The following is a 22,594-nucleotide window of genomic DNA, read 5'->3' as shown; positions in this document are numbered from 1 at the left end:
CGGAAAGAATGTTTCCCATTTGACCACATGGGAAAGAGAAGGAAGGCGGTTTCTCCGTTCCAATCCTGGACCATGTTTGGCAAGAAGGCCTACGTACCATGCGCCACCCATTTTCAGAGCCTGCAGTTAAAGGCAGGTTAGAGAAAAAATGTAAGGCCCCGGACTCTACACCAAAGTGTTTGATTGCACAACCTACCCCTGAATTAGTGGCGTCAGCGGCGGCTAGCAGGAAAGCCAGAACACAGCACAAATGCACTACACCTTCTGACAGTGACACTAGAAGATAAGATGCCTTCGGAAAGAAGTTTTTAACAGTGGGAGCGACAACAGTTAAAGCCGCTAACTCGTTGCCGATTATAGTGCACTACGACCGCGAAATGTGGAATCGGCTAGCTCCTATGTTAGAACATCTATCCGAGGAACACAAAGGCGGCCATGTTACTGGTGCATGAAGGTGAGGAGGCGTCAAATCACAGCATTAACATCGCTGTGGGTTTGGCGGAATCTGGGTTCAAGCAGATAAATAATGGGGTGGTACTAAGGAGGCAGGCCTGGCTAAAGTGCACAGACCTTAGGCCGGAGGTTCATTATAAGGTACTGGACATGCCCTGTGAAGGGGAACAATTGTTTGGGGAAAAAATAGATGAAGCCCTCAAGGGCATGAAAGAAGACTGATACGGCGAGGTCATTGAGTGCTTTGCAAAGCGGGCAGTCGTTTCGTCCCTTTCGCCCCTTTCGTGGAGCTTCAGGAAACACCCGGTTTGCTGCCTCCAGAGACCGGAACTACAATCGGTCTGGATACTCCTCACAAGGATATAGACGAGTAGTACAGTCTAAACTAAGAAGCCGTGATTTTCAGACATCCAGAAGGAGAGGACGACAGCCCTCTTCAGCCAAGGGTAAACAAACAAAATCACAGCAATGAAGGTCTTCGAGGAAATGTGCTGGTGGGCAGAGTGGCCCTACACGTTGACGAAAGGGACAAAATTACATCAGACCGTTGGGTATTGGACACAGTGAGGTTGGGCCACTCTCTGGAATTCAAGGACCCACTGGTTCCCATTCCTCCCATGTATTCTGTGCAACCTCATCTTCACATCTTACAGCAGGAGGTTGTACTTCTGCTACAGAAAGGGGCTATAGAATTGGTTCCAGTGGCCGAGAGAAGTCAGGGGATTTACTCCCGTTACTTCGTGGTCAAGAAACCCAACAACAAGTGGCGACCCATTCTGGACCTTCGGGCGCTGAACAAGCCACTGCAATGCCTGAAGTTCAAGATGCTCACACTTCAGGAGGTAATTCCGTCAGTACAGCCGGGAGAATATCTGGTGTCGTTGGATTTGCAGGACGCATATTTCCACATACCTATGCGTCGACGACACATAAAATTCCTGCGGTTTGTGGTAGGTCAAAATCATTACCAATTCCGAGTGCTCCCGTTCGGTCTAAAATCGTCCCCCAGGACATTTACAAAATGTTGAGCGCCGGTGGTGGTGTGGCTCCGACGAGAAGGTCATCACGTCTACCCTTAACTGGATGACTGGCTGGTACGCGGCTCGTCTCTGGCGGTGATGCAGGCAAGTCTCAACGTTACCATGCTGCTGTTGCAACGACTGGGCTTCGCTGTAAACTTCGAAAAGTCATATCTATCTCCCTCCAGGAGCTTGGTGTTTTTGGGCGCAGAATTCCAAACTCAGTCAGGCCTAGTTAAGCCTTCTGTCGAGAGAATTCAAAAACTCAAGCAGAAAGCGGCAGAGTGGAGAGTCGGGCGAGAGTGTCAGTCAGAAAGTACATGTCGCTGTTGGGAGCCATGACGTCATGCATTCCGTTGGTGAAGGACTGTCGCCTCTTCATGAGGCCAGTGCAAGAGTTTCTGGCGGATCGGTGGGCTCAAAGTCGCGTGTTATGGTCCGACAAGGTGGTGGTCAACAGCGACTTACAGGAAGCTCTTCGATGGTGGCAGCTCTTGGACAATCTGACTTGAGGAGTGCAGATACTGGAGCCGGAATTTCAAGTTACAATTGTGACAAATGCCTCTCAGACAGGGTGGGGAGCGCATCTGGGGGTCCTTCCCGGTCCAAGGGCTGTGGTCTCCAGTCGAATCAAGTCTTCACATCAATGTGCTGGAACTGAGAGCGGTTCATTGGGCCCTAAAATCGTTTTTACCACGCATACGTGGCTTTGTGGTGAGAGTATTGATGGCCAATACAACTACAATGTTTTACCTCAGGAAGCAGGGGGGGCACGCATTCCAGGATACTCTCGATAGAAGCTCAGGAACTATGGCATTGGGCCCTCGAACAAAACATCAATATTGTGGCGTTTCATCTGCCGGGGTTGATGAACGTGCAGGCAGACTCTCTCAGCAGGGAAATGAACCAACTCCACGAGTGGCAGCTGAAGGAACAGCAGGTGTCGAGCATTTTCCGGAAATGGGGTCGTCCCTCATTGGATCTCTTCGCCACCCAAGAGAACAGAAAGAGCAAGGAGTTTGCCAGCAGATGGTCTCAGCCAGATTCGCTAGGGGATGCGTTCTCGTTCCCGTGGACGGGCAGATTCGCATATGCATTCCCTCCGTTTCCACTCATTTGGCCACCCTTCACCGGATTCAGAAATACCCATGCCGTGTGATTCTGGTGGCCCCGTACTGGGCCAGGCAGCCGTGGTTCTCGGACTTACTCCATCTATCCGTAGCAGAACCATTGCGGTTACAAGTGACGCTGGACCTTCTGTTTCAAGACAAGGATGCAGTTTGGCACCACGAACCGGGCTCTCACAGCCCAAAGGGTGGCTCCTGATTTCTCCGAGTTTGGCTTACTGAACATTCCTAGTGACTGTCGCCGCATTTTGGAGGCGGCTAGAGCTCCGTCTACAAATGTCTCCTATGCATTCAAATGGAAAATGTTTTGTGTGTGGTTTAAGGGTCGTCCTGGGAAAGACCCTTTAAACATTTCATCGGAGCAAATTCTGCCCTACTTATTGCACTTGGCAAAGAAAGGTTTGGCGTTCTCATCCATAAAAGTACACCTGGTGGCCATTTCTAGATTCACTCAGAAGAGGCATGCTACCCCTCTGTTCAGTGATCGTCTGGTTAAACATTTTCTAAGAGGATTGTTTCAGACTTTTCCTCCTGCCAAGAAATTTCCTCCTGGTTGGAGCCTCAATCTGGTGCTGTCGGGTCTGATGAAAGCCCAGTTTGAACCTATGACGTCGACGCCCCTGCAGTTCTTGTCGTGGAAAGTGGCATTTTTAGTGGCCATTACTTTGGCAAAAATAATATCGGAGTTGCAAGCCCTAGTGATTGATCCTCCATACTTACGTTTCTTCAAAGACAAGGTAGTGTTAGCTACTAACCCGCACTTTATTCCAAAGATGCCAACTACTTTTCATAAACTCTCTTCTATTGTGCTGCCATCATTCTTTGCTTCTGCTTCCTCATCGGCAGAAAAGGCGCTGCATACGCTGGATGGAAAAAGAGCATTGAAATTTTATCTGAGTCGTACTCAGGAATTCAGACTTTCAAGACAACTGTTTGTGGGTTATGGACCCTCAGTCAAGGGAAGAGCAATCTCCAAACAAGGACTTTCGAAGGGATTGTGTCCTCCGACGTATTCCTCATCTTGATAGATCACTTCCAGCTTGCTGGCCTCAGAAAAATATTTCAGTAGAGGGTGCTGCGCGTCGACGTCCTTCGAGTCGGTGTCCCTCGACAGCCTCCGTATCGGCGCAGACATCATCCTGCATATAGACTCGTGCAGCGTCCGTGGCTCAGTTCCGTTTTTCCGCGCTTCGTGGTCCTCGGAATCGTGTTGCTCAGTTCGTTAGTCAAAGTATATTACTTATTCCGCAAGTATATCTTACTCGTTTCGATGGCTTCCTCATCTGAACCCTCGACACCACTGTTCGGCTTCAATAAGTGTCGAGATTGTGGAAAGAAAATGTTGACGGGTCCTGACAGGATCTGTTTGTGGTGCCTGGTATCGGAGCACCATTGTTCAGAATGCGAGGGCTGCATGTCCATGACGGCGAAAGCCTTGAAGGAGCGTAAGGGGAAGCTCGAAAGAGGTAAGACTCTTAAAACTTCTACTCCTTCGAAAGTTTCCTCGGCAGAGTCGAGACATTCGTCTCCTCGCCGTCACGGTAAACATTCTCGTTTGAGGTCTTGAAGCAGTTCCCATCACTCTTCGAGATCCAAACATTCGGAAAAGAGGCGAAGATCTCCCTCTTCGTCTTCTTCCGTTTCCACTGAAAGGGTCACCTGCCCCACAAAACATAGCTCTCCAGCCAAGTGGGAGGAATTCCGTAAAAAGATGCTTAGTGTATTTGAGAAAGCGGCCTCAACCCCCTCGGAGACGGCTAAAGGTGATACCCTGGGTGAAAGACCCAAAAAGTAGAAACGCTGCGAGTCGTTGCACCCTGCGAAAGAAACTACTCGATAGCGTCCCAAACCCTCGAGAAAAGGCAGTAAGACTGCGTCATCGACGTCTTCGTCGACGGCCCCTTCGATTCATAAATCTGCGTCATCGACGCCATTATCGAAGGGCCCATCGACGCATAGATCGGTCGAATCAACGCCGATGTCGACGCCGATAAAGGAGAAACGTACGACGGTCACTACCTCGCAGTCAATAGTCACACCGAGGGCTCCTATCATGACCTCGAGAATGTCATTGAGACGACTCTGGGTAGGATTCTGATCCTCTCGAGTTCTTCGAGGTCGCTTCATACCTTTTCGGTTTCTTCGAAGCCTTTGACTTCTGCGTCAACAACGTCGACGTTTTCTCAACCGGTTACCACAAGCTTAGCCCCTTCTGCTTTAGAAATGGGTTTTAAGCCTTTTCCAAGGTCAGATTATTTCAATGCCTTGTCCTCCAATTATGAAGAAGGTGAGGATTCTGATCAGGAAAGACCCTTTGGGTTGCAGAGAACTACAACACCTGTACCAGAGGAATTTATCTCTGAAGAAAATAGGTTGAAGGACCTGCAGGATTCCTTGCATGATGCAAGTGGGTTGGATACTTCGCCAGAAGTAGAATTTGCCAAACCAGACCCAGGGGAACATGCTGAGACCCCTTATAGAACTTTAATGGCCAGAATAATAGAATTCATGGGTTGGTCTACACCTTTACCTACTTTTCAACAAGATGATCTTACAGACATCTTGATTAAAGGCCCACAGTAAGATCCTGTGGTTCCATTCCATACTGCATTGCAGAGGAAAATATCGACCAATTGGGAAACTCCTGAGGTTATTCCGGCAGTTAACAAGAAACTATCTGCCAAATATAGGGTATCTGCTTCTGACCCTGAATATTTGTCAAAACATCCAACTCCAAAGAGTCTGGTTGTTCAAGCAGCAACTTCATCAAACAGTAGATCTGCATACCCTACTGTTCCAAAAGACAGGGATGATAAGAGATTTGATGCTATGCCAAAAAAGGTCTTTTCTGCGTGTAGCATGGCACTTAAATCCTTTAATGCTACTTGTACGCTCGCAAGATTCAGCCATACACTTTGGGAGTGTGCTTCATCAGCGGCTGACTGCTTCCAGGAAGGGGAAGAAAGGGAAGCTTTTCTGAACATCATTAAAGATGGTAAAGATGAAAATTTGCAAATCCCTTCAAACTGGCATTGATTCTGCTGACAGTATCAGCAGGGCCATGGCAGCAAGTACTACAATTCGCAGATTGGCATGGTTGCGAAAGTCTGGTTTTGCTCCAGATGTACAGGCCAGGCCTTTGAATATGCTATTTGACGGCTCTTCTTTATTTGGTAAAAAGGCTGATGACAGTCTAGAGAAGTTACAAACATCTAAGGCAGCAGGAAAATCCCTTGGAGCTGCAATCTGTCAAACTCCCTATCGCCCCTCAGGAACCTCTTGGAGAGGTAGGTCCTTTCGTTTCTATTCCGCATTCGGAAGAGGCAGGGGACAGCCGGCTCAAAGAGGTCAAAAGAAATGTAACCGAGGTGGACGGGTTAAAAGTACAAAAGCCGCAGCAGCAGCAGGTGCATCTTTACCCTTGAAATTTGCATCAGCCGCTTTTAAACCGCTCTGAGGACTCTCCTCACAAAACACCAGTATGGGGCAGGTTAACAACATCTGACGGAATGGCAGGCTATTAAGTCAGATGCTTGGGCATTGGAGACAGTTGCCCAAGGTTACTGCCTGCCTTTTCCACGCACCCTCCAGAGTCATCCACCGGGGAACAACTCTTTGAAGTTTCCAGACCCACTCCTTTTGCAGGAGATTCTAAACCTGCTGGAGAAAGGTGCCATAGAACCGGTACCTGTAGCGGAGAGGAACAAGGGTTGGTATTATCCCTACTTCTTGATACCGAAGAAGGACGGATGACGGAGAAGGACAAGTTCAAGATGGTAACACTCTCTCAGATCCTTCAGGCCCTCCAGCTTGAGGACTGGCTGGTATCTCTAGACCTTCAGGATACTTATTTCCATGTGCCAATCCATCTCAAACACAGGAAATACCTGAGGTTTACAATTGGCAACTATCAATTTCGGTACTGCCATTTGGGCTGACCTCCGCCCGAGGGTCTTCACCAAGCTAATGTCGGTAGTGGCTGCAAGTCTAAGGAGGGAATGGATCCACGTCTACCTGTACCTAGACGATTGGTTCATCAGAGCAGTATCTTCGGAACAAGCTCAGATCCAACTAGATTATGTTTGCCACTTCCTTCACAAACTGGGCTTCTCCCTCAATTTAAAGAAGTCACAGATGATACCATCACAGAGACTCCAGTTCATTGGAGTGGTCCTGGACACTTCCCTGGGGAAAGCCTCTCCACCAGAGGGGAGGGCTCAAGATATTCTGCAGATGGTCACCAAGTTTCAAAATGCCCAACGTCTCCAAGCCTTCGACTTTTTGAGGTTGCTATGCCTCATGGCATCCTGCATCTTCCTTGTGCCAGAGGCTTGCCTGAGAATGAGATCTCTCCAGTGGGCACTAAGAACTCAGTGGTCGCAATTCCCAGGGAGAATGACAGATCTTCAGGTTCCGGACAAGGGGGCTCGAGACCTTCAGTGGTGGGCCTGTCAGGAGAACGTTCTGAAAGGAGAACTGTTTTGGCAACCATGGCCGGATATAACAGTAGTCACGGATGCCTCACTCACGAGGTGGGGAGCCCATGCCAACGACTTGACCATCAGCGGTCGTTAGTCTCCATCGGAGTCCAGACTACATATCAACCTGTTAGAGCTGAGAGCAATCAGACTAGCACTGAAGGCTTTTCTGCCATCTGTACAAGGGATAAATGTCCCGATAATGACGGACAACACAGTGGCCATGCACTACCTCAACAAAAGAGGAGGCGCAGGATCACTGCCACTGTGAAGAGAGGCGATGCAGCTCTGGTTCTGGGCAATCCAAGAAGGAATCTCTCTATCGGCAGCCGGAGAGAAGAACGTGACAGCGGACGCTCTGAGAAGGCAGAGCACAGTCTCTCACGGGTGGTAGATAGCTCAGGAAGTCCTTCAAGAGATATTCGCCCTTTGGGGAACCCCTTAAGTGGATCCGTTCGCCACCAGTATCAACAGGAAGTGCGATCAGTTTTATTCAAAGCAGTTTCCCCCGAGAGGAGCTCTAGGGGACGCGTTCGTAGTGGAATGGGAGTTTCCACTTCTGTACGTGTTTCCTCCAGTCCCTGTCATTCCTCAGATGATCAGGAGGTTGAGAAGATTCCGGAAGACTATGATCCTAATTGCCCCAGACTGGGCCAGGAGAACGTGGTACCTGGAACCTTCTGGACATGTCCATCTTCCCTCCAATTCGTCTTCCACACAGGGAGGATCTTCTCTCACAGAAGGGAGGTCAGGTTCTCCATCCAGACATCAGAACCCTCAACATTCACGCTTGGTTTCTGAAAGGTTGAGATACAAGGATTGGGACCTCCCAGATGACGTCATGGAGGTGTTGCTTTCAGCCAGAAGGCCAGCAACAAAAACTTTATACTGCTGCCGTTGGAACAGGTTCTGCAGCTGGTGTAGAGAAAAGAATATTGACCCCTTTTCATGTGGTACACCAACAGTGCTATCCTTTCTACTCTATTTGGCGAATTCAGGTCTTCAAGTTGGTACAATCAAGAGCTACCTTGCAGCGCTATCGATCTTCAAGCGCAATGCAGAGGAGCCATCATATTTCAAATTATCATTAGTAATACAATTTCTGAAGGGATTAACTAATGTCTATCCCCCGAGACCGTTCCAAGTTCCCTTATGGGACTTAAATTTAGTCTTGAATTTCTTAATGGGTACTCATTTGGAACCACTCCACTCTTGTTCGTTAAGATTTCTCACCCTTAAGACTGTCTTATTAGTGGCTTTGACATCTGCCAGGAGGGTGAGCGAATTACAAGCCCCATCTTGAAAACCCCCTCATACAATTTTTCACAAGGACAAAGTTGTCCTGCAAGTGAAGCCTAATTTCCTCCCAAAGGTGGTTTCTGAATTCCACATCACTCAGAAAATAACCTTACCCTCAATTCTATCCCCCTCCCCATCCAGGGAAAGAGGAAGAGAGGCTACATAGGCTGGATCCAAGGCGAGCCTTGAGTTTTAATATCAGCAGACTGGCTAGGATCAGGCAAGCAGACCAACTGTCCATAGGTTACACAGGGCACAACTTAGGATTGCCAATCACAAAACAGACCATCTCCAGATGGATTATCTTAGCCATTCCAGAATGTTACAAATTGGCAGGGAAAGAGCCCCCTCAAAATCTTAGGGCTCATTCAACCAGGGGTACCGCAGCCTCTTCGGCCCTCAAGAGAGGGGTACCGATTTGAGACATATGTGCGGCTGCCACATGGTCGTCCGCACATACCTTTACAAAATTCTACAATCTGGATTCCTCCTTTTGTCAAGAGACTAGATTTGGCAAAGCTGTGTTACACTCTGTTCACTCTTAAAAGGGAATATGACAATTTTACTCCCACCTCCGTTTACACACCACTGCTATGGGAGTCGATGAGGAATACATCGGAGGACACAATCCCTTCGAAGAACAAGTTACTTCTTACCTGGTAACGTTCTTTCGATGGGATGTTCCTCCAACGTATTCCTCATCGCCCCTCCCATCCATCCCCTCAGTAAAACTTCCCTTGTGGTTGCAGCTTACGCTCCTTCAAGGTCAATAACCAATTCATGAAAAGATAATTCCAAGCTACAAAACGGAACTGAGCAACGGACATTGTGCAAGTCTATTTATACGCATACTGACTCGAGGGACGTCGACACGTAGCGCCCTCTACTGAAAACATTTTCCGAGGCCAGCAAGCTGGAAGTGATCTATCGAGATAAGGCATACGTCGGAGGACCATCCCATCGAAAGAACGTTACCAGGTAAGAAGTAACTTGTTCATCTCGCTGGGTCTCATCAGCTATTTTCTTCTGCCTTTGGAGAGGTGCCCGAAGGCGCACTCGACGAGATCCACCGCGTCATCAGCGGCATTATGGTCGGGGATTCCGCTGGTGGACATCTGCCAGGCAGCCTCCTGGTCGGTGCCGCATACATCTACTCTGCATTATTGCCTGGAGTAGCAGCCTGGTGCAGATGTACAGATGGGGTGTGCAGTCCTCCAACGCCTGTTTCAGTAAGGTAAGCCCCCACTGCCTTGGGGTATCTGTTTCAATGTTATCACTGCTAACGTCTTCTTTGCTGGTCTTATGTGTTGCATTCCTGATGTATTGGTTTGCATTACACGCCACCATGCATGATGACTTCTGCTATGTACTCTATTCAAAGCATGTGAATCCATGAAAGATCCAATGCTGGAGAAGGGAGTAGTTTCTTACCTGTAACTCCATTTCTCCAGCATTGGTACCTTTTATGGATTCACATGCGCCCACCAGCCTCCCCTGCATGCAGACCTAGTGGGTGCCTCTACTTTGGAGGTTAAAATCTGGAGAAATGGAGTTACAGGTAAGAAACTACTTCCGTCTTCTTCATCAAAGAAGATGAAGAAGAGACGTCACTGATCTGCCTGTTCTTCTTCTTCTGACTCTACAAAGGGGGTTTATCACTTGTCCAACTAAACATGATTCCCAAGAAAATGGGAAGCTTTCAGAGCCCCAATGATGCGAATCTTAGAGAATGCGGCCCGACCCCCTTGAAGAAGTCACGCGTAGACAATGCCCCAGCTCATCCTTCGGATGTCAGAGGAAGGTCAGAGACTACTAAACGCTCTAAATCTGGCGAGAAATCAGGCGAGAAATCATCGAGGGTACCGTCTAGAGGACCTTCTACGATACCCCAGAACAAGAGCAAGTGGACATGCCTATCTGTGCATAAATTGAAGGCAACACCGGACAAAATGGCGTCGGGTTCCAAACCTTCATCGACACCAGTGTCGACGACAACTTTGTCTAAGGCACCTTTGACGACTTTATCAAAGCCTGCGTCGGCAACATCGACGCATCCGAAGACAGCGTCGATTCCTGTAGCCTCATCAACGCCATTGGCGAAACCAATGCCGATGCCTTCATGGCCTCAATCCACATGTAAGGTTTATACCCATTTGCCAAGGAAAGACTTTTTCAAGTCTATGACTTCTATTTATGAGGACGAGCAATCCTCTGAGGAGGATTCTTCCACATTTTGGTTGAAATATGGAACAAAGAACGCTCCTGAGGAGCTGGTTGACCCAAAATCGAAGATGTCTGATCTTTATGACTGCCTCCAGTCAGCTAGTGACATAGACACTTCGCCTGAACTGGAGGTTGACGGACCTGATCCAGCTAATCATGCTGATTCAGCATACAGGAATATTATGAATAGGGTTGTGGAGTTTATGAGCTGGAGCAGGAATTCTACCTACGAACAAGATGACACGACAGATATTCTGGGCCATGGTCCTCAGAAGGATCCAGTACTGCCTTATCATGCAGCCCTTCAAAGGAAGGTAATGTCTAACTGGGAAACTCCAGAATGTGGACCTGCGGTAAACAAAAATGTTGCCAGAAAATATAGACCTTCATCCATTGATCCAGACTATTTAACTAAGCATCCTACACCTGAAAACGTAGTGGTCCAAGCAGCTACATCCACCAGACAGTCTCCTTATGCATCTATTCCCCAGATAGGGATGACGAGAAGATTAATGCCTGGGCTCGCAAGATTTATTCTTCAAGCAGTATGGCTTTAAAATCAACCAATGTTACTTGTACCCTTTCGAGGTTTACCTACACCCTGTGGGACTGTGTTAGCATGGCGGCTCAGCACATTCCGGAAGGCGAGGAACAGACAGCTTTCTGGCTATTGTGAAGGATAGAAAAGAGGCAATGGGGGAATGTCAAGTCAGGACTGGACACTGCTGACAGCATCAGCAGGTCCATGGCTTCTAGCACCGTGCTGCGCAGGTTTGCGTTCCTGAGAGAAAGTCGGGTTTTACACCTGACGTGCAGGCCAGGCTACTCAATATGTCCTTTGACGGCTTGAGGTTGTTCGGCAAGGCGGATGAGAGTCTAAAGAAGCTGCAGACCTCTAAGGCGGCGACTAAGTCACATAGCGCCTCCATACATCAACCCCAGCAACAATCCTACTCAGGCTCATCTTCCTGGAGGCGTCGTCCTTTTCGTTTCTATTCCTCATTTGGAAGGGGAAGAGGATAGTCTAGTCAAAGAGGACAAAAAAGATTCCCTGATGGTGGACGAGGAAAGGGCACTCGATCAGCCCCTGCAGCGGCAACTATCCCCTCAGCCCCTGTTGCAGCCGTCTCTAAGCCAATCTGAGGTCTTGACACACAAGATCCCGGTGGGAGGCAGAATCTCTCTGCATTGGAACAAATGGTGGAGCATTACTTCAGATGCTTGGGCACTAGAAACAGTATCCCAGGGTTACTGCCTTCCTTTTCAGAAAAGGCCTCAGGATCATCCACCGGAATACAACTCTGTCAAAATTCCTGATCCGCTCCTTGTTCAGGAAATTTTAACCCTGCTACACAAAGGTGCAATAGAACATGTACCTGCAGCAGAGAGGAACAAGGGTTGGTATAAATTTGAACACATTCCTCAGGAAGGACACGTTCAAGATGGTAACCCTTTCTCAGATCCTTCAGGCTCCCCAACTCCAAGACTGGTTGGTATCATTGGACCTTCAGGGTGCTTTCATGTGCCAATCCATATCAAGCACAGAAAGTACCTGGAGGTTCGCGGTTGGCAGTTTTCATAGAGTTCTGCCATTCGGGCCGACCTACACCCCAAGGGTTTTCACCAAACTGATGGCGGTAGTGGCAGAAAGTCTCAGGAGAGGTGGGATTCACGTCTACCCCTACCTGGACGATTGGTTAATCATGGCTCATTCACCCGACCAGGCCCAGGAACATCTGATGATTACCTGCCACTTGTTAGGCAGAAACCTGTGCAGTTCCCTTAGGGACTACTGCAAAAGATTTAAGACTACAGGTGTTGGCAGTAAACCCACTTGGTAGCAGTCTGCACCACCCAGATTTACCTGGTAGCTGTGGCTGAGCAGTCAGACTTCCCTCAAGAAGAGTTAGGCAGTATGCAAAGTATACTCAATAGGCACTCGGATACAATAATACAAGCAAACACTGACCAGAGCTTTGGTATCAAAGTATATAATTATTTATTTAAAAACACACAGTTGAAACACTCCAGCGCTCTTATTGTAAACTTATCCTAAACACAGTTACTATTATGATATATACACCCCTTTTTCCCTATTAGATAAATCACAGTAAAACACCACTTATTTTCATACAGAGGTCAGCGCTTACCTAGATTGCACTCTAATAAGTTTGTGAGAAAGGGAGGGAAAAAGACATAATATGAAGAGGTACACCACTCTATGATTCAGGAACACTGTTAGCAAGGCAGACAGCGAAAAGTCACTGGTGAGCCAAAGTCCAAAGGCTGGGCCCACTCTTAGAGAGAGCAGAGCACAAATCCGTCCAAGATCACACAGTTACACTAGGCTTAGAAAAGTCTTGCAGAGGGTTCAAGAAGAGTTTAGAGAGGCTTAGAAAAGTTTAGCCAAGGTGTCCCAAGCTAACCCAGGTTCGAAAGCCGGGGTCTAAATCTACCCCGTACAGTCGGTAGCAAGGGAAGCCAGGTGGGACACGGTACCTTAAGTGGGAAGGATCCTCCAGCGGTGGCAGTTGTTCCTGGTAGTGGGTGCAAGTTGCGTCGTCGTCCAAGGGAAGAGAAGATCTCGACTTGGAGGAAAGATGAAGGTCGTTACACTACCAGGGAAGAAACCAGCCGCGGAGTTTTCCGGTTAAAGGTGGTACCTTGGTTTCGCGGTCGTGGTAAAACGTGGTATCCCGGTTGCCGGGGTGCTTGGCACGGGCAAGGCGGCCACGAGGTTCGTCGGGAAAGCGAAAAGACGGCGAAACTGGTTAACCCCACCAGTCAAAGGAAGAAGACTCTCCGGCGGGAGATATCCTCTGTCGTTGGGAAAAGTGGTGAGACGGTCCAGCAGGGCTCCACCGGTGGTGGTGTCTTGGAGGGTCGGCTCAGCTTCTCTCTCGTCTGATTCTTAGGTCCTGTGGCGACTTCTGAAGTTCCAGTCCCCAAAGCCCTGCTTTTATGCAGCAAACCCCCATTCACTCAGCATAGCTGTCACTCAAACATGCTAAGTGGTGAGCCGGCCGGCTCACCACTTGGGCCAATCAGGATGGAGTGCGACTTGAGTTGCCTAGGCAACTCAGTCCAGGGTGCCTAAATTTCCCTCCACCCCTCCTAAGTACCCCAGACAGAGTGGCACCACTATGGAGGGCTTCTGTGGAGAAGCCCGCCAAAAAGTGGAACAAAGGGCTCGACTTGGGTTGGAGTCACAGAAGACAACACAAACGCCATTTTAGAATCAAGTTTTGGCAAAAAATACCAACCGGAGAATTAATATTAATTAAATAAACAGTCGGTATGTTCGAGGCTACCGTAAATAATTAAATAAAGATAGTAGCCTAAAACAATGGGAAATCCCATAGGAAAATATTCGCGGTTGAATATAAAAAGTAGTATCCACTGCCACCAGCCAAAACTCGATCAGGGGGGACGGAGACGTGCCCCCTCGACTAACAGACCCTGGGGCAATCAAATTGCCCCAGCCAGTACGTCCACAATATGATGGTTGGTACTGGTTCTGTTCAAAATTTAAGACTAGTAAAGTCAATGATGACTTTACATGCCCTGGGAGACAGTAGTCAGTCCCAGGGTATGGAGTCTATACTGGGGGGTCACTATGACACCCCTGTGTCACTGCACGGAGGGTGCTGTGTAACACACATCACAAAAACACATGAAGCCCTATGGAGTAAAAGACCCCCATAGCCCATTAAACACATCTAGATTCAAAGAAAGACACTCAAATCATGCCCAAGAGTGAGTCTCACTCTTGGCAGGAGAAAAAAATAAACCCCAAAAATCCAGCAAAGCTGCTGGGGGACTCGCTAGGTTAGGAAATTCAGCCTAAACAGAGAATTCTCCCTAACACCATTTACTACACAGACTGGGCTTCTCTGTCAATTACAAGTAGTCTCATATGATACCATTCCAAAGACTCCAATTCATCGGAGCAGTCCTGGTTACTTCCTCGGGTAAAGCATTGCCTCCCGAGGTGAGAGCTCAACACATTCTGCAGATGGTAAAGTTCCAGGATGCCCAGCATCTGCCGGCCTTTGATTTTCTGAGGTCGCTTGGCCTCGTAGCATCCTGCATTTTTCTGGTGCCAGATTGAGAATAAGATCCCTTCAATGGGCCCTCAGGACTCAGTGGCCCCAATTTTTGGGGAATATGTCAGAGCTTCTGCAAGTTCCGAGCAGAGTGGCTCACGACCTTCTATGGTGGGCTTGCAAGGATAATATTCTCAAGGGAGAATCGTTTTGGTAACCATGGCCGGAGATAACGGCAGTGACGGACGCCTCACTCATGGGGTGGGGAGCCCACATCAACGATCTGACCATCAGCGGTCGTTGGTCTCCATCGGAGTCCAAACTACACATCAACCTTTTGGAGTTGAGGGCAATCGGACTAGCGCTGAAGGCGTTTCTGCCCTCTGTACGGGGAAAGAATGTCCTGATAATGATGGACAACACAGTGGCCATGTACTACCTCAACAAAGCAAACGAGGTGGTGTAGGGCCACTACCACTGTGCAGAGAGGCAATGCAGTTCTGGTTCTGGGCAATACGAGAAGTAATCTCTCTATCTGCAGTTCACCTAATCGGAGAGAAGAACACGGCGGCGGACGCTCTGAGCAGGCAGAGCACAGTCTCCCACCAGTGGAACTTGCTCAGGAAGTCCTTCAAGAGATCTTCACCTCCGGGAACCCCTCAAGTGGATCTGTTCCGACCGAGGTGAATCAGAATTGCGAACAGTATTGGTCAATGGAATTTGCTCTGAGAGTAGCTCTAGGGGATGCGTTCGTAGGGGACTGGGAATTTCCACTCATGTGCGCGCTTTCTGCAGTCCCCGTCATTCCTCACGTGATCAGGAGGTTGAGAAAGTTCGGGAAATCCATGATCCCAATTGCTCCGGATTGGGCCAGGAGGATGTGGTACCCAGACCTTCTGGACATGTCCATCTGCCCTCCAATACGTCTTCCACAAAGAGAGGATCTTCTCTCACAAGAGGACAGTCGGGTTCTCCATCCAGAGGTGAATACACTCAGCCTTCACGCATTGTTTCGGAGAGGCTGAGATATAAGGATTGGGACCTCCCGGACGACAAAATGGAGATTTTGCTTTCGGCCAGAAGGCCAGCATCAAAATCCTTGTACCGGTGTCATTGGAATAAGTTCAGTAACTGGTGCAAGGATAAGAATGTGGATCCATTCCTATGTGGCACACACCTATGGTACTTTCTTTCCTATAACATTTAGCCAATCTTGGACTTCAGATTCGTATAGTAAAAGGATACCTAGCTGTGCTTTCTATGTTTAAGCGCTCCTCTGAAGAAGTATCTTATTTCAAGATACCATTGATTGTACAATTTGTGAAGGTTCTCATTAACGTGTACCCCGCCCCTCCACCTGCAGTCCCATTCCATGTGCCCGTTTGGGATCTAAATTTAGTATTAAAAATCCTTCCATGCATTCCTTTCGAGCCTTTGCATTCTTGCACTTTAAGGCTTCTCACATTGAAAACAGTTCTACTTGTGTCTATTACATCAGCCCGCAGGGTGAGTGAGTTACAGGCTCTCTCTTATAAACCTCCTCAAACCATTTTCCATAAAGATAGAGTAATACTCAAAGTCAAACCTTCATTCCCACCCAAGGTAGTCTCTGACTTTCATTGGTCTCAAAAGAAAATGACATTGCCATCTTTCTATCCTCCCCCTCATGCAGGTAAGGGGGAAGAAAGGCTTCACAGGCTGGACCCAAAAAGGGCTCTCAGATTTTATATTTCTAGGCAAAGTTTCAACAAAGTGACCAACTTTTCATTGGTTATACCGGCCACAAATTGGGCGTGGCAGTAACAAAACAGACTTTATCCAGATGGATAATTCTGGCAATTGGAGAGTGTTGCAAACTGGCGGGTAAAGAACCTCCAAATGGGCCAAGAGCTCACTCCACTAGGAGCATGGCAACTTTGACGGCTCTTCAAAGGGGTGTCCCGGTACAAGATATCTGTGCAGCAGCCACCTGGTCGTCTATGCATACATTTGTGAAACATTATTGCTTTGATTCAACCTCGTCCCAAGGAAGTCTTTTTGCTAAGGCCATACGGTCCATGATTAGGGTTCATTGGTACTCCCTCCTCCAAATTTTCACTGCTTTGGGAGTCTATCAAAGATGAGGAATACGTGGGAGGACAATCCCATTTGAAGAACAAGTTACTTACCAACTGGTAATGGATGTTCCTCCCACGTATTCCTCATCGACCCTCCTAGCCTACCCCGCCGTACAATTTACAGGAATTACATTCCGTGTTCCTTGAGAGCTTGCGGTCTAAGGGTACGCCTGGACAACTCCTCAGTTGAGGATACGAAAAAACAGAACTGAAGCCAACGGCCGCAGCTCGAGCTATTTATACCATGGATGACGGCGACGCTCTATGGCAGCCCTCGAGGGACATCAACAGCACGGCATCGAGCACAGCACCCTCTGGTGTGGAAACATTTTTCCCGAAGCAGCAAAACTGATGATACGAATATCAAAGATGAGGAATACATGGGAGGAACATCCAGTCATAAGAATGTTACCAGTTGTTAAGTACGTTGTTCATTGAGGAGAGGTGTGGTTTAATGGCAAAATCAAAGACTTTGGAACTAGAAGAACTGGATTATAATCACCATCTTAATTTAATGCAGCATTGCGATTTGTGAGCACTGTAGTCTGCTTTTCAATCTATGTGATTTAAGCACTAGAACTACCGATTTGATAAAAAGGAGTACACCTTTAGCTTTGATCGTTTTGTTAGCTAGGTGTTTATGTCCATTGTCAATCCACATTCATCAGCATGTTAAAAAGCAAACATTGGTGTGGAGGACCACTGGATCCCATTTCCTGTCATAAAATGACATTAAGGGGGAAAAGGATGTGAAATGCCACAACTATTAATGCCATAATGCCACTGATACTAATCCTGGTGTAAACATTTGTCCAAAATTGTCCGATCTTGGACAAATCTCGTTCCCAGTGTGTTGCACATTTCTTATCTCAAGATTAAGGGAATGCTCCGTAATAAAAAGAAAATCAGTATGAAGTGTAATATCAAAAAGATTGGCAAAAAGAAGAAAACGAGAATATTTGGTCAAGTGCCAAGTCAGTGACTTTCTTATTAGAATACATGAACAGTAATCACGGCTTCTCTACTTGACCAAAATGGTTTGATCTTGTGCAAATCACTAGCTCACTGTACTTAATTCCCTCATATCACGTTTCATTCTCCTTTCCTCCACAACACATCTGATGCCTACAGTGAACATTAATGAGCAAGGGTATTCGGACCAGGTTTTAAGGTGGTTGGCTGGATATTATAGCAGACCTTTGTCATCTGCTATTGTTTAAGAACAGGAATAGAAACGTGCACAGTATGAGCCCATTCATTACATCGGATATAGGTTGGCTTGTCAGTCAATTGCTTAGTTAATAAAACTCATGTGATGTGCGATTTTGCGCTCTCCTGGCGTGTACTAATTTGAACCCTGTAATCCAAGGATTGACGAGCATGAAACATTTCACACAAAGTGCGAAATCTCCCACAAAGCTGGATCCCTGGTTGGGGCATATTTTGCACACCTGGGGAACAGTGCAGCTGTTTCACAAAGCGGCGGCAGCTGTTTTTTCCTCGCGACTAATGTACCTCATGGTATATGCCGATGCCTTCCCCAGTCAATCTTTTAAAACAGTCCACCAGGAAGCAATGCATAGGCCAAACGTATGCTTACAATGATCTGTCAATATTAAGGATTCTTAGTGAGTGAAGACAAAGTGTATGCAACCCACAGAGATGCTTTGATGAATAATGTAGATCTACAAAGCAATTAATACCTGCACGGTGGTTTGCTTTTAGAAAATACTCTCAAGGTGCACATTATCATTTTAGTTTGATTTCTCACATGTGGCCAATCCTTTAAACTGTGGCAAAAGAACGTGTGTAGGTTTTCTATAAAGAAATTGGGCAGACCGGGCCTGGAATACTCACCGCAACCTTTTGTGCATTGCTGTCGCCTGGTAGGCTCAGGAAGGGGTTGATCTGTGCTGAGAGTGCAGGCGGGCCAGCTGCCGCTGATGTTATCAAACTGTTACCAGCATGGCCAGGTGATGTCATTAAGCTGCTGCCAGCAATCAGGGTTGGGGCTGTTGTTGGGGTCATCAGGTTGGTACCAGAGTGAAGAAGGGCTGTGGTGGTGGAGGTTAGAAGGTTGGAGAGTGGCACCTGGGCTGCTCCTGCCATGTGCAGTCGCTGAAGCTCTCGACGCTGCTGGATCTGTTGCATCATCTGGTACACTAGGGTCTGCTGCTCCTGGAAAACACATAAGCTTCAGTGCGACTGCAAGGGAGGAGCATCAACAGTATTTCGGCAGAGGGGCAAATCAATTCCATCTTATTCTCTTTTAGAAATCTATTGTAACCAATGCATCTGATGACTGTAGTGGAAGCTTTCACTTTCTGATCCAAACTTCTAGGGTGGGATGTATTGAGGAGGACACAAACCCTTTCTGTGGGTCAAACATTCTTTCAGCGAGTGTCATTTTCTTGGAACCTCAAATGGGGTGGAATAGACTGGGGTAAAGGGAGATGCCACTGAATGGTTAAAAAGCACACTTTTCAAACCCAATACATTTGGTACCTCTTTCTCTGCTTCCCCAATTCACTGACTACAGTGTTGACAAACAAAATCTTCAAACACCCCCCTTTGCTTTCCTTTCACAGACAGGAACACATAGGATGGAGCTCTCAAGTTTATGTGGACATCTTCGCTCACCTTTACCAAATCTGCTCTTTAAAGGGTCTTTCAGTTTCCATCTAGCAATACACAACAAAGCAGTCAATGGTTCAACCTTAGGCTCGCAAAAAAAAACAAATGACATTCTGATCATGGTTTTTACTTCAAATAATCCACTTTTCTTCATATCTGCTAGGTTGATATGATGGTGTCAGACTACAACAAGCACAAATTAGCTGCCACCAAATACCGCAGTAGGTTTACTAAAAGGTCATTATGGTGAACATGTTTTTTTTGTGCCTTATTTATCACAAGACAATTGCCGTCACGCTTACCGTGGTCAGTTGGGGGGACAGCAATAGCTGCTGCAGCTGCTGAAGTTGTTGCTCATGCTGGTGCAAGAGGTGGCGTTGTTGCTCGGTCAGTGGGTTCAGGCCAGGCAGACTGAATTAAGGAACAAAAGAAGCATTATTAAAATGCTAAGACTCTCCAGCATGCCTCGCTAGACTCCTACCAAGTGGGAAAAGGCCACTTGTGTTAGGAAGTATAATAGCTGTAGATGGAACTAGCACAGCCTCTAATCTTTCGAGATGAAGCATTTCATTCACACCAATATACATGCTTGCAGTATGGTAATGCGTCTATATATGTACAGCTCTGTGTTTCGCTCTTAATAAACATACACCTGCGCAGATCTCAATCTCTGATAACACATGCGTGTACCCAAATTTGCCAAAACTATTGCACAGCCAACCTATTTCTCACACCAGACCTCAATCAGTGTTAATTTCATGTTTGGAGTTAGTACAACCGGATGGCTAAAATCACTTAAGGAAATACCCAGAGTCTTTAGCTCACTATCTTTCACAGACAAGAAATATCCCAAAGATATCAGTCTTTGTCCTGCCCAGGGGCAGTCCAGCACCGAAATGCTAGGCAATTCTCCTCTGAAAAAGAGTACCAACAGCATCCCCAGACACATATTTCAGTCTGGTTGGACCTCATCAGTAGGGTGGAGCTGTGCCTCTCTAAGAATAGTGAGCAAGGGGTCCACGTCTGGATTCCCCTAGTAACAAAATGAAGACTGCCCATAGGAACTCATGGTACAGTCTGGTATATTACTGTAAACAAAAGAAGGATAGTGTTCTGCAAAGGCTGACGGAGAGCAGGGTTATGGATATCGGGAAAGAGGAAGAGAATACTGTGTCTCACCCTTGGGCATCCTCTTACTACTCCCCAAGGATCCCCAACTCAGGTGATCCTCCCGTACTTGTACACCCCCAGGGTCTGGATCCAAAGGCAATGGCCGTGCCCTGGCCACCTGAGCTGAAGATCCAAATGAAGAAAATGTGAAAATGTCCTCATGTTTCTCACACCCCTCATGTCCCAAAGTCTTTTAGAAATCGCTCTCTTCACGTTTGATCTTCTCCCAGCGTCTGGGATATAGCCCTCAAGAGGGCTCTGTGGTTTCTGTCCTGTCTGGTGTCACCAGTGTCATTCCCGCCTTCCTTCTTTTTGGCATCTGCCAGGGTATGAGATATAAAACTCAGCAGGGGGTCTTGGTCCCCCCCCCCCCCTGTCTCACACACTCTTCCTCCTCCCCCCCCTCCCTTCCTCCCTCCCTCTGGGTTTGGCTAGGCTGCTCGCCTCCCTCTGCCTCCAACGTGATAGCCCGGTCTGTGATCCTCCATCCAAGTCCTGTTGTCATTTTATAAGTTGGTTGATTAATAGGATTACCCGATTTGGTCTCCAATCAGTTCTTCTCTATGGAACCCTTGTCTGGGAATGGGTATTCAAGCTTGAGAAGTCCTCACTGACAGATGTTACCCCAATTCATTTAGTGATGACGCTTGTCCCCGATTTCTAGTCTTGATACTGTGCAACGTAGTTGACACAAGGACCCCTCTCAAGGTGGGGTAGGTGCCCTACCTGGGCAATACCAGAGCTGGACCTACCCCAGAGGTTTGAGGGAAATTACAGGGTCTCCAGTTTCTGGCTGTGCATGGATATCTTCATGTACGTTGGTGCCTCTTTCTCCAACCCAATGTCCATCCGCATCTGTCCTGGTCATCCTCCTTTAATCGTTCAGGTGGTTCGCCATGCATAACTTTCAGAGCAGTCTGGTGTACCACTGCAAGAGCTAGAGACTAAAGAAGCGCAAGGCTCCTCAGAAACCCGAGATGGATCATGGATCCCTGGAAGTAGGAAAGAAGAACAGGGACTACAAGTACCACAATGCACCTGGGTCCAACAGCCAAAACCAAGCATGGACTACAAGGAACTAAATGGTTGCCCTGTTCAAAATGGGCTTTCCCCAAGCCGAATTAGAAACCAACCACCCACAAAAGGGACCCCAGAATCAATATAAGGCAACAGTGGAGGAACTGGAGTCAGTGGGGAAATGTACACTAGTAGAGAAGACCAGGGAACACTCCCCCCAAAAAAACATAGGCAGTGATTTACTTGATCCAAAAGGGGAACAGAGGACAAGCTATGCCAGACACTGCATGGCAGGCTGAACCAAAATGTAGGCTGTAAAGACGGCTGGGCTGAACGCCCTTATTTAGCTATTGCCAAAAAAATAAATAAATCGGAGGACACAGAAGGGGTTGGGATTAGATCAGACAAATTGCCCCAGGGAAGCAGCTCACTCTGGTCCCCATTGGGAGAAGAGAGAACCTTCTAGATAGGAAGGGGGATGGCTATAAAAAGGCAGCACGGCAGGGTAGGTTGGCAGGGAAAGGTGTTCAGATGAGATTGTAGGAGATGAAGGAGGACCAAGAGACCAGAGAGGAGTGTGCAGCTGTGCGAGGAGAACTGCCTGGACACTTTCTGGTGGGTTTGGAGAGAGTGAAGTTAAGGGTGTTGGGATTGGGAGAGTGGTACCAATTTGTGCTTTTTGCATTTATGTATGTGGGTGAGAGCGAAGTAAGATTAAGGACGTTGAGAGGGATGGGAGGAACCGGAGGGCATCCTCACTTCTTTTCCCCCTGGATCCTCCTCTCGGGTGGCCAGGGAAAGGCCATCACTTTTGGATTCCGGAGGAGTGGGGAGAGGATGTCCTTGGGTGAGTGATGGTCTCCCCCATTTCCTTTTCACAGTGAATCCCCCATCACACAAGGCTTCTTAGGCTATTGTCAGCCCTTTCCCTATGCTTCCCTTAAAATACCCCAAGAAACATCTCGATACTGGGCCGAGGAAGACACCAACTAGGAAGACGCATCCTCATTT

At 47.6% G+C, this 22,594-nt stretch overlaps 1 protein-coding gene across 4 annotated transcripts in view; it reads right to left on the bottom strand.

The window, feature by feature from the left end:
- MLLT6 (MLLT6, PHD finger containing) overlaps positions 1-22,594 on the bottom strand; it is a 1,444,709-nt gene that overhangs the window by 60,160 nt on the left and 1,361,955 nt on the right. For all 4 annotated transcript variants that reach the window (XM_069634689.1, XM_069634688.1, XM_069634691.1 and 1 more), the window contains 2 exons: positions 19,699-19,807; positions 18,620-18,940 (listed from right to left, as the gene is read on the bottom strand). In XM_069634689.1, the coding sequence (XP_069490790.1) occupies positions 18,620-18,940; positions 19,699-19,807 (430 nt within the window). The remainder of the gene's footprint in view (positions 1-18,619; positions 18,941-19,698; positions 19,808-22,594) is intronic.

The sequence above is a fragment of the Ambystoma mexicanum genome, chromosome 13 (assembly GCF_040938575.1).
Source record: "Ambystoma mexicanum isolate Mex_15411 chromosome 13, UKY_AmexF1_1, whole genome shotgun sequence".
Classification (NCBI taxonomy): domain Eukaryota; kingdom Metazoa; phylum Chordata; class Amphibia; order Caudata; family Ambystomatidae; genus Ambystoma; species Ambystoma mexicanum.
Note: the sequence above shows the minus strand (reverse complement) of the source record. Positions and strands in the feature narration are given on the sequence as shown.